Source organism: Labrus mixtus, unplaced genomic scaffold (assembly GCF_963584025.1).
Source record: "Labrus mixtus unplaced genomic scaffold, fLabMix1.1 SCAFFOLD_49, whole genome shotgun sequence".
Taxonomy (NCBI): Eukaryota; Metazoa; Chordata; class Actinopteri; order Labriformes; family Labridae; genus Labrus; species Labrus mixtus.
Genome location: NW_026870198.1, coordinates 112501 through 125000, shown reverse-complemented (window position 1 = coordinate 125000; position 12500 = coordinate 112501). Strand labels below are relative to the sequence as shown.

The window sequence follows — 12500 nt, the reverse complement described above, 5'->3', positions numbered from 1 at the left end:
GTCTTTCCAACGTTGTGTTGTTGGCAAATGGCACATCTTTGTACAAAATCAGCACATGCCTGGGATACATTATTTGCATACCATACACGTCTAATTATCGCTTCCATCCCCCCTTTGTTCACGTGAGCCACACCGTGAACAGTCTGTAAGAGGTAGGGGAGGAGCGACTGAGGGCAACACGGGCGCCCATCAACAGAGTAATATACATTCTTTACAAGAACACAGTTTGTCTGCCAGTGAGATCGTTCCAATGGTTCGGCAGCTAATTGTAAGGCAGCTACGTCATGGACGGAGGGATCTGGGCTGGGAGAAACCAGTGTTGAGGTCGCCAACACGGGAGCGAGGGCTCCTGACACAGCAGCGGCTTTTGCTGCAGTATCAGCTCTTGCGTTACCGAGTCTCACAGGGTCTTTGGAAGATGTACGGGCGTCACATTTGAGAATAGCAACTGTAGAAGGAAGAAAGAGAGCTTTTAGGAGAGCCTCTACTAGGGAAGCATTTTTAATAGGGGTACCTGCAGATGTTAAGAAATCGCGATGTCTCCAGATTCCACCAAAATCAAGGCAGACACCTAGAGCATACCGAGAGTCAGTGTAGATGTTAACAGATTTATTCTTTGCATAGGTACATGCCTGAGTGAGAGCCACTAGCTCCGCCTGTTGAGCAGAGAAGTGGTCTGGAAGTTTACCTGAAAGAAGGGTGTCAGTGGAAGAAACTACAGCCCAACCTGAATCAAGGGTGCCCTGCAGGTTTCTAGAAGAGCTGCCGTCAGTGAACAGGGTAAGGTCAGGGTTAAACAAAGGGGTGTCAAAAAGATCTTCACGAATAGTGTAGGTCATTGTTACCGTCGCCTGGCAGTCATGGGGCTCACAGTCAGCAGCAGTTGGAAGGAGAGAAGAGGGATCGAGAGTTGGAGATCTGTGAATAGTAAGATTAGGCATAGACAGCAGCAACAATTCATAATGACTCTGTCTGGCTGCGGAAAGGTGTTGTGTGCTGGCTCTGGTAAGCAGAGCACTCACTGCATGAGGAACATAAAGTTCACACTGAGAGTCCAGTACCAGATCAGACACGGTTCTTACCATGAAAGCAGCAGCCGCCACAGCTCGGAGACACGGGGGCAAACCCAGCTCAGTATTGTCAAGGCGTGTGGAATAGTAACCTACTGGGCGTTTGTTAGAGCCATGTTGTTGAGTGAGAACACCAGAGGCAAACCCATTGCGTTCGTGAACGTACAACTGGAAAGGTTTGCTGTAATCAGGGAGACCCAGCGCCGGGGCCTGTGAAAGTGCTTGTTTTAAGTCAGTGAACGCTGTCTCTGCATCCTCCGTCCATTGGAGGTGCTCAGGAGCGGCCTGCAGGAGCATGTCTTGAAGGGGCCTGGCTCGAGGGGCAAAATCCATGATCCATGGTCTGGAGTACCCGAGGATGCCCAGGAACGACTTCAGCTGCTTCTTGGTGTGGGGTTTTGGAATGTTCAAAACAGCAGAAACACGTTTACTGCTGACTTGGCGGGTGTTACCTTTGAGAACATGGCCCAGGTAGGTCACTTCTTGTAGCACCAGCTGGGCTTTTGTGGCGCTGGCCTTGTGTCCCTTCTCAGCCAATGACAACAACAGAGCTCTTGTGTCCGTTTCGCATGCCTCTTTGGTGGGGCTGGCTACCAACAGGTCGTCCACGTACTGGATCAAGGCACTGCCTCCAGGGAGTTGAACGTCAGCTAGATCTGTAAGAAGGGCTCGGGCAAAAAGAGTGGGGCTGTGAATAAAACCTTGTGGGAGGCGAGTCCACGTGTACTGATGCCCACCGTAGGTGAAAGCAAACAGGTACTGGGACTCTGGGGAGACAGGGATGCTGAAAAAAGCAGAACAGAGGTCAACAACAGAGTACCACTGAGTAGAGGGAGGAATAGAGGTTAGGATGGTGGTGGGGCTGGGTACTACAGGAGTCATGGGAGCCACATAGTCATTGATCAGGCGGAGATCTTGAACAAAGCGCCAGTCAGGGGAGTTAGGTTTCTTAACAGGTAAAATAGGGGTGTTACAGGGGCTTTGACACGGCACCAAAATTCCTTGTTTTAAAAGGGTAGTGATGACGGGCTTAATGCCTTCCAGAGAGGCCTGTGAGAGGGGGTACTGTTGTTTTCTGGGAGCAGGACCTAGTTTTACAGGAATTGACACAGGAGGGTGAGACAACATTAGGCCACACTCATTAGAGTACTGAGACCACAATGTGTCTGGGACTCCCGCTGTGGCAGGGGACTGAGGAGGAACAGAAACTGAAAACAGAGAAAGAGGGTGAGACATGTTAGTGTTTTTGAAAGGTGAAATGGTACATACAGGATCTTCGTCATCAGCTAACCATGAGTCATCTACTGTCACTGTCCATGCCACGCCCTCATAGTGAGAGTACACCATTCCTTGGTACAAATGTGAGATGGTTGGAGTCAGAGTCTGTAAGGTCTTTGCTATGGGACCTAAGTCTTTAGGCTCGTAACCTTCACAGGTGTAGAGAGTCAGGTGTGGGGCGGAGTCAGGTTGCTGGAACAAGCTGGAGGCTACTGGGCCCAATTGATGTGTCAATAGAGCACCCCCCTGCTTACACAGCAAAATGGTGCACGCAAAAACACTACAGGCCTGTCCTACAAAGGGAGAAAAGTGATGGAAATACTCAAGGTCTCGTCCTGTAGGGTCAACGTGCAAAGTCCAGTGCATGCGGTGTGGAGGGATACAAGCTGTTGACCTTGGGGTGGCGCTCGACTGTGAAAGGGGTTGGTTCCTTGGGCTGCTGGATAGGGGTGATAAACTGGCCACTGTATGGGAGCTGGAGATAAAGGAAGAGGCGTGAACTGTGTCTGTTGGAGAGAGGTGGGTGAGACAGGGGCTGTCTGCTGAAGCTGTTGCACAAGCATTTGTTTTACAGCACCAGAATGTTGTTTGCGTTTGTCTTTCTTTCCCTTATTTTTGTGTCTGACTTTATTTTTGTTTTTACAATCGGTGTCAGACTCTGAGTCAGAACTATCAGAAGAGTCATCATTTCTTTGGTTTCTCTCTAAATGTTTTGCGATGGCTAACACATCTTTTAGCTCTTTCACCTCCCACGTTAGATCTTGTTTTATCACTTCCTTAGAGTGTCTTTCTAGTCCGTCAACGAACGCGCGTGGAAGGAGCGGGGCGAACTGCTCTGGGGTCAAACCTGAATACCTTTTAAATGTGTTTTCCAATCGAGTCACAAAATCTTCTACCTGTTCCTCCTTTCTCTTGTGCAGTCCTGACAGTTTGCCCCAATCTGGGTTAGCTTTAAACACATCCTGTAACTCCTTTATTATCTCTCTCAACATCTCTTTGCCTTTTTCTACTGTCTGGTCTTTTGCGTCTGGACCCAGAAACTCGTGGAGAGTTTTCCACCGGTCTTCTAGTTTAGGCCAACGAGCCATACAAAAACAGAACCAGTCAGTCTGACAGGGCTGGAAACATCCAGACAGTCTCTTTAAGTATGTTATGGTCTGGGTCACGTCTTTTTTAGGATTTGGGGTGTCGTCGGTCAATTGTTTTAGTTCCATTTTAGTCCATGGGCGGTACGCAGTTAAAGGCTCTCCTTTGCTATCTGTCCCTGGGAATATTCTTAAGGGGGCCATGGTGCTGCTAGAGCCTGCTCGGTCATGTCTGTTCTGCTCTTGCTTATTTTTTTCTTTTTTTACTTTCTTATCTTTGAGTCTAACGGATTCCCTTTTTCCCTTTTTTTTCTTCTCTTTGTCGGATTCCCCTGATCCCTCCCCATTGCTATCTGGCAGTGGCATGTCTGCTGGATCCTGTTCCCTTCCTCCTGCGCCTCCCCTGAGGGCAGGTGCTTGCTGTGTGAGCAAAAACAGCTCATCATCAGAGCTATAGTCAGGGGGAGAGTCTCCCTCTGTTAACAGGCTGGGGTATATTTTAACAGCTTTGTCCTTTTTACCGAATGGGTTATTTGGAGACCAAGCTGAAACTTTGGCTTTATTTTTTTTTTTTAGGGGTTTGCTCGGCTCTCCTGGTTGATTAACTGAATGTAACATTAATCTAAGCTTCTCATTAGCTTTCCCTTCCTGCTGTGCCTTTTCTGACATTTCAGCCGCTGTTTTCAGCGCTGTTTTCTCCCTACTTACTGCTGCTTTCTTTTCAACATGTCCCTTCACGAGCCCCCAATGGAGGTCTTCACTCTTTTTTTTGGTCCTATTTTGCCTTTACCATTTTTTCCCCACCACTTTTCTTTCAACATTTTATCCACTATTGCGCATTTCTTTGGATCGCAAGTGCCCAGTACAGGCCATTCTTTTTTTGTTTCCTTGTTCCAATGTTTGAATATTTTGAACCAATTTATGTCAGGGTACCCTGTTTTCATTTGCATTAAAATTGATCTGTCTGGTGCATTACTTTCGCCATCAGGCTTTAGTTTACTTGTTGATTTTCCCATTGTCCTTTTTATTTATCTATTTTATTTTAACACATTTAGTATTTTCTTTAGCATTCAACACATGTACATTATTTAGCATACCTTTTTTACTTTTACCTTTATTTTGCACTTCTGTGCTTAATTTTCTGTCTTCACTGTACTCCCTCAGACGTCCCTGAGGTTTCCCATGAAACCCAGAATCTTAGTTAATTTCTGTCTTCACTGTACTCCCTCAGACGTCTCTGAGGTTTCCCATGAAACCCAGAATCCTAATTAATTTCTGTCTTCACTGTACTCCCTCAGACGCCTCTGAGGTTTCCCATGAAACCCAGAAATTTTAGTTCAATAAATTCGTTCCCACTATTTTACTCGAAAATTTAGGTACTAGATTTTATAACTTTTTTTTTTTTTTTTTACCTTTATCTAAACTACTTTTACATTTCTTTTAATACTCCGTCACAGTCGTTCAATGGTCAGAGAGAATCTCGCACAGTTCTGGTTCTTTTACCCAAACATAAATTCAACAGGGATTCCGTTACCGAACCAGAAGTCTCCTTCTCACAACTCTATGCTCTCCACCCCTAAACTGTCAAACTTTAGAAAAGGTGTTTGACTTACCTATTCCTCAGTTGATTTGGGTGGAGAAGTTGTTTCGGAGGAAACTACCCGGCCAATGTCAGGAATCCCATCCTCGTCGCCATGTAATTGTGGTAGAACTGAGCCTGCAAGAAATCAGCAGAAAGAGAAAACCCTCCGGACCACGGTACGAGAGTGAACAAAAAGGAGTAAACCACAAACTGTTGAGTTGCTAAGTCACACAGTTTATTACTTGCAGCAAGGAGAGAAGTTCAACGATGCGTACAGGATACACAAAGTAAGTTCTCTGCCCACTCTTGGGGCGTACAATCTTTATATACTTGAGCATATAGTGCGATCGATTTTACCGAATGGGTTATTTGGAGACCAAGCTGAAACTTTGGCTTTATTTTTTTTTTTTTTAGGGGTTTGCTCGGCTCTCCTGGTTGATTAACTGAATGTAACATTAATCTAAGCTTCTCATTAGCTTTCCCTTCCTGCTGTGCCTTTTCTGACATTTCAGCCGCTGTTTTCAGCGCTGTTTTCTCCCTACTTACTGCTGCTTTCTTTTCAACATGTCCCTTCACGAGCCCCCAATGGAGGTCTTCACTCTTTTTTTTGGTCCTATTTTGCCTTTACCATTTTTTCCCCACCACTTTTCTTTCAACATTTTATCCACTATTGCGCATTTCTTTGGATCGCAAGTGCCCAGTACAGGCCATTCTTTTTTTGTTTCCTTGTTCCAATGTTTGAATATTTTGAACCAATTTATGTCAGGGTACCCTGTTTTCATTTGCATTAAAATTGATCTGTCTGGTGCATTACTTTCGCCATCAGGCTTTAGTTTACTTGTTGATTTTCCCATTGTCCTTTTTATTTATCTATTTTATTTTAACACATTTAGTATTTTCTTTAGCATTCAACACATGTACATTATTTAGCATACCTTTTTTACTTTTACCTTTATTTTGCACTTCTGTGCTTAATTTTCTGTCTTCACTGTACTCCCTCAGACGTCCCTGAGGTTTCCCATGAAACCCAGAATCTTAGTTAATTTCTGTCTTCACTGTACTCCCTCAGACGTCTCTGAGGTTTCCCATGAAACCCAGAATCCTAATTAATTTCTGTCTTCACTGGACTCCCTCAGACGCCTCTGAGGTTTCCCATGAAACCCAGAAATTTTAGTTCAATAAATTCGTTCCCACTATTTTACTCGAAAATTTAGGTACTAGATTTTATAATTTTTTTTTTTTTTTTTTTACCTTTATCTAAACTACTTTTACATTTCTTTTAATACTCCGTCACAGTCGTTCAATGGTCAGAGAGAATCTCGCACAGTTCTGGTTCTTTTACCCAAACATAAATTCAACAGGGATTCCGTTACCGAACCAGAAGTCTCCTTCTCACAACTCTATGCTCTCCACCCCTAAACTGTCAAACTTTAGAAAAGGTGTTTGACTTACCTATTCCTCAGTTGATTTGGGTGGAGAAGTTGTTTCGGAGGAAACTACCCGGCCAATGTCAGGAATCCCATCCTCGTCGCCATGTAATTGTGGTAGAACTGAGCCTGCAAGAAATCAGCAGAAAGAGAAAACCCTCCGGACCACGGTACGAGAGTGAACAAAAAGGAGTAAACCACAAACTGTTGAGTTGCTAAGTCACACAGTTTATTACTTGCAGCAAGGAGAGAAGTTCAACGATGCGTACAGGATACACAAAGTAAGTTCTCTGCCCACTCTTGGGGCGTACAATCTTTATATACTTGAGCATATAGTGCGATCGATTTTACCGAATGGGTTATTTGGAGACCAAGCTGAAACTTTGGCTTTATTTTTTTTTTTTTTAGGGGTTTGCTCGGCTCTCCTGGTTGATTAACTGAATGTAACATTAATCTAAGCTTCTCATTAGCTTTCCCTTCCTGCTGTGCCTTTTCTGACATTTCAGCCGCTGTTTTCAGCGCTGTTTTCTCCCTACTTACTGCTGCTTTCTTTTCAACATGTCCCTTCACGAGCCCCCAATGGAGGTCTTCACTCTTTTTTTTGGTCCTATTTTGCCTTTACCATTTTTTCCCCACCACTTTTCTTTCAACATTTTATCCACTATTGCGCATTTCTTTGGATCGCAAGTGCCCAGTACAGGCCATTCTTTTTTTGTTTCCTTGTTCCAATGTTTGAATATTTTGAACCAATTTATGTCAGGGTACCCTGTTTTCATTTGCATTAAAATTGATCTGTCTGGTGCATTACTTTCGCCATCAGGCTTTAGTTTACTTGTTGATTTTCCCATTGTCCTTTTTATTTATCTATTTTATTTTAACACATTTAGTATTTTCTTTAGCATTCAACACATGTACATTATTTAGCATACCTTTTTTACTTTTACCTTTATTTTGCACTTCTGTGCTTAATTTTCTGTCTTCACTGTACTCCCTCAGACGTCCCTGAGGTTTCCCATGAAACCCAGAATCTTAGTTAATTTCTGTCTTCACTGTACTCCCTCAGACGTCTCTGAGGTTTCCCATGAAACCCAGAATCCTAATTAATTTCTGTCTTCACTGTACTCCCTCAGACGCCTCTGAGGTTTCCCATGAAACCCAGAAATTTTAGTTCAATAAATTCGTTCCCACTATTTTACTCGAAAATTTAGGTACTAGATTTTATAACTTTTTTTTTTTTTTTTTACCTTTATCTAAACTACTTTTACATTTCTTTTAATACTCCGTCACAGTCGTTCAATGGTCAGAGAGAATCTCGCACAGTTCTGGTTCTTTTACCCAAACATAAATTCAACAGGGATTCCGTTACCGAACCAGAAGTCTCCTTCTCACAACTCTATGCTCTCCACCCCTAAACTGTCAAACTTTAGAAAAGGTGTTTGACTTACCTATTCCTCAGTTGATTTGGGTGGAGAAGTTGTTTCGGAGGAAACTACCCGGCCAATGTCAGGAATCCCATCCTCGTCGCCATGTAATTGTGGTAGAACTGAGCCTGCAAGAAATCAGCAGAAAGAGAAAACCCTCCGGACCACGGTACGAGAGTGAACAAAAAGGAGTAAACCACAAACTGTTGAGTTGCTAAGTCACACAGTTTATTACTTGCAGCAAGGAGAGAAGTTCAACGATGCGTACAGGATACACAAAGTAAGTTCTCTGCCCACTCTTGGGGCGTACAATCTTTATATACTTGAGCATATAGTGCGATCGATTTTACCGAATGGGTTATTTGGAGACCAAGCTGAAACTTTGGCTTTATTTTTTTTTTTTTTAGGGGTTTGCTCGGCTCTCCTGGTTGATTAACTGAATGTAACATTAATCTAAGCTTCTCATTAGCTTTCCCTTCCTGCTGTGCCTTTTCTGACATTTCAGCCGCTGTTTTCAGCGCTGTTTTCTCCCTACTTACTGCTGCTTTCTTTTCAACATGTCCCTTCACGAGCCCCCAATGGAGGTCTTCACTCTTTTTTTTGGTCCTATTTTGCCTTTACCATTTTTTCCCCACCACTTTTCTTTCAACATTTTATCCACTATTGCGCATTTCTTTGGATCGCAAGTGCCCAGTACAGGCCATTCTTTTTTTGTTTCCTTGTTCCAATGTTTGAATATTTTGAACCAATTTATGTCAGGGTACCCTGTTTTCATTTGCATTAAAATTGATCTGTCTGGTGCATTACTTTCGCCATCAGGCTTTAGTTTACTTGTTGATTTTCCCATTGTCCTTTTTATTTATCTATTTTATTTTAACACATTTAGTATTTTCTTTAGCATTCAACACATGTACATTATTTAGCATACCTTTTTTACTTTTACCTTTATTTTGCACTTCTGTGCTTAATTTTCTGTCTTCACTGTACTCCCTCAGACGTCCCTGAGGTTTCCCATGAAACCCAGAATCTTAGTTAATTTCTGTCTTCACTGTACTCCCTCAGACGTCTCTGAGGTTTCCCATGAAACCCAGAATCCTAATTAATTTCTGTCTTCACTGGACTCCCTCAGACGCCTCTGAGGTTTCCCATGAAACCCAGAAATTTTAGTTCAATAAATTCGTTCCCACTATTTTACTCGAAAATTTAGGTACTAGATTTTATAACTTTTTTTTTTTTTTTTTTACCTTTATCTAAACTACTTTTACATTTCTTTTAATACTCCGTCACAGTCGTTCAATGGTCAGAGAGAATCTCGCACAGTTCTGGTTCTTTTACCCAAACATAAATTCAACAGGGATTCCGTTACCGAACCAGAAGTCTCCTTCTCACAACTCTATGCTCTCCACCCCTAAACTGTCAAACTTTAGAAAAGGTGTTTGACTTACCTATTCCTCAGTTGATTTGGGTGGAGAAGTTGTTTCGGAGGAAACTACCCGGCCAATGTCAGGAATCCCATCCTCGTCGCCATGTAATTGTGGTAGAACTGAGCCTGCAAGAAATCAGCAGAAAGAGAAAACCCTCCGGACCACGGTACGAGAGTGAACAAAAAGGAGTAAACCACAAACTGTTGAGTTGCTAAGTCACACAGTTTATTACTTGCAGCAAGGAGAGAAGTTCAACGATGCGTACAGGATACACAAAGTAAGTTCTCTGCCCACTCTTGGGGCGTACAATCTTTATATACTTGAGCATATAGTGCGATCGATTTTACCGAATGGGTTATTTGGAGACCAAGCTGAAACTTTGGCTTTATTTTTTTTTTTTTTAGGGGTTTGCTCGGCTCTCCTGGTTGATTAACTGAATGTAACATTAATCTAAGCTTCTCATTAGCTTTCCCTTCCTGCTGTGCCTTTTCTGACATTTCAGCCGCTGTTTTCAGCGCTGTTTTCTCCCTACTTACTGCTGCTTTCTTTTCAACATGTCCCTTCACGAGCCCCCAATGGAGGTCTTCACTCTTTTTTTTGGTCCTATTTTGCCTTTACCATTTTTTCCCCACCACTTTTCTTTCAACATTTTATCCACTATTGCGCATTTCTTTGGATCGCAAGTGCCCAGTACAGGCCATTCTTTTTTTGTTTCCTTGTTCCAATGTTTGAATATTTTGAACCAATTTATGTCAGGGTACCCTGTTTTCATTTGCATTAAAATTGATCTGTCTGGTGCATTACTTTCGCCATCAGGCTTTAGTTTACTTGTTGATTTTCCCATTGTCCTTTTTATTTATCTATTTTATTTTAACACATTTAGTATTTTCTTTAGCATTCAACACATGTACATTATTTAGCATACCTTTTTTACTTTTACCTTTATTTTGCACTTCTGTGCTTAATTTTCTGTCTTCACTGTACTCCCTCAGACGTCCCTGAGGTTTCCCATGAAACCCAGAATCTTAGTTAATTTCTGTCTTCACTGTACTCCCTCAGATGTCTCTGAGGTTTCCCATGAAACCCAGAATCCTAATTAATTTCTGTCTTCACTGTACTCCCTCAGACGCCTCTGAGGTTTCCCATGAAACCCAGAAATTTTAGTTCAATAAATTCGTTCCCACTATTTTACTCGAAAATTTAGGTACTAGATTTTATAACTTTTCTTTTTTTTTTTTACCTTTATCTAAACTACTTTTACATTTCTTTTAATACTCCGTCACAGTCGTTCAATGGTCAGAGAGAATCTCGCACAGTTCTGGTTCTTTTACCCAAACATAAATTCAACAGGGATTCCGTTACCGAACCAGAAGTCTCCTTCTCACAACTCTATGCTCTCCACCCCTAAACTGTCAAACTTTAGAAAAGGTGTTTGACTTACCTATTCCTCAGTTGATTTGGGTGGAGAAGTTGTTTCGGAGGAAACTACCCGGCCAATGTCAGGAATCCCATCCTCGTCGCCATGTAATTGTGGTAGAACTGAGCCTGCAAGAAATCAGCAGAAAGAGAAAACCCTCCGGACCACGGTACGAGAGTGAACAAAAAGGAGTAAACCACAAACTGTTGAGTTGCTAAGTCACACAGTTTATTACTTGCAGCAAGGAGAGAAGTTCAACGATGCGTACAGGATACACAAAGTAAGTTCTCTGCCCACTCTTGGGGCGTACAATCTTTATATACTTGAGCATATAGTGCGATCGAAACTCACAGAGGAGGAATAGAGAAAATTATGTAGTTTGTCCTTGAGAGTTTGAAGAAGTAGTCCTTATAAGGAGCTATTGTTGAATCTGTGTAGGTGAGATAACAACATCTGAGGTGAGGTGAGTATCGGGTAATGTTCGTGTGCTGCAGGGGTCATATAAGGTCAAGTTGCATGTATATATGTGAGATGCTCATATACATTGGATCAGTTAATAAGCAAACATAAAAGTATAAAGAATATAAGATTCCACAGTAGGAAATCAACAGATGAAACAGACCAATCAGGTTGCACCTGAGCGGCCTGTAGTGTTCAGTGATCTGATTTCTTTACCCTCACCCTGTCTGCTTCCCATTTCTGCTCCGAGTTTCCCAGTCGAGACGCCGCCCCCCATCTCCTTCATCCTCTCCCTCGTCTTCCTCTTCACTCGACAAGACGACTAAAAGAGAAAACGATTTAACACATCAACATCCCTCTGCAGGTAGAGAACATTTCATCCTACTCAGAGTGTACTGTCTCTTTAAATAAAGATGGCGGCGTACTCACTGGGTTCTGTTGGATTGTGTTTTCGGAGCTGCAGGACGGTCAGCGTCTTCGTCCTCTTCCTGTCTCTGAACTCGCTCCACCTCTTCCTCTCTCCCTCTACCTCCCTCAGGTCGTCCTGCTGGTCGCTGCTGGCGGCGTGCCACGATGTGCTGTCCTGTGTGCTCCTCCTGTCCGGCGTTGCCGTGGAGATGGAGGGTCTGTGGAGGTCTTTGTGTTTGAGTCTGCACGGAGACAGGAAGTCATCCTGAGAGGAGTCATGGCGCCCGCCCTGAAACAAACACGTTTAACGTTTAACAAATCAGATTTCAATATTATCTCTGAACCAGCAGCGTCAACACTCACCTTTATAGAACTCAAACTCCCAGCATGCTCCAGTGCTCGCAGCTCTGCCAGACAGTCCATCGACTTCACAGAGATGCTGCTAAATAGAGAGGACGAACCTGGACACACACACCAGAAGGAGGTGTGTCTGTGTGTGTGTCTGTTTGTGTGTGTGTGTGTGTGTGTGTGTGTGTGTGTCTGTTTCTGTGTGTGTGTCTCTGTGTGTGTGTGTCTATGTGTCTGTGTGTGTGTGTGTGTGTGTGTGTGTGTGTGTGTGTGTGTGTGTCTGTGTGTGTGTGTGTGTGTGTCTGTTTCTGTGTGTGTGTGTGTGTGTGTGTGTGTGGTGTGTGTGTGAGTCTGTTTGTGTGTGTGTGTGTCTATGTGTCTGTGTGTGTGTGTGTGTGTCTGTTTGTGTGTGTGTCTCTGTGTGTGTGTGTGTGTCTATGTGTCTGTGTGTGTGTGTGTATGTGTGTGTCTGTTTGTGTGTGTGTGTGTGTGTGTGTATGTGTGTTTGGTGTGTGTGTGTGTGTGTGTGTGTATGTGTGTGTGTGTGTGAGTCTGTGTGTGTGTGTGTGTCTCTGTGTGTG

General features: G+C 43.2%; 1 protein-coding gene across 1 annotated transcript in view; it reads right to left on the bottom strand.

Moving 5' to 3' along the window:
• LOC132965683 (uncharacterized) overlaps positions 1-12025 on the bottom strand; it is a 12642-nt gene extending 617 nt beyond the window's left edge. The window contains exons 1-5 of the mRNA XM_061033787.1: positions 11935-12025; positions 11593-11860; positions 11386-11485; positions 282-2823; positions 82-167 (exon numbers count right to left, since the gene is read on the bottom strand). Coding sequence (XP_060889770.1) covers positions 82-167; positions 282-2823; positions 11386-11485; positions 11593-11860; positions 11935-11994 — 3056 coding nt within the window. The 5' untranslated portion in view covers positions 11995-12025. The remainder of the gene's footprint in view (positions 1-81; positions 168-281; positions 2824-11385; positions 11486-11592; positions 11861-11934) is intronic.
• Positions 12026-12500: the final 475 nt, after the last annotated feature.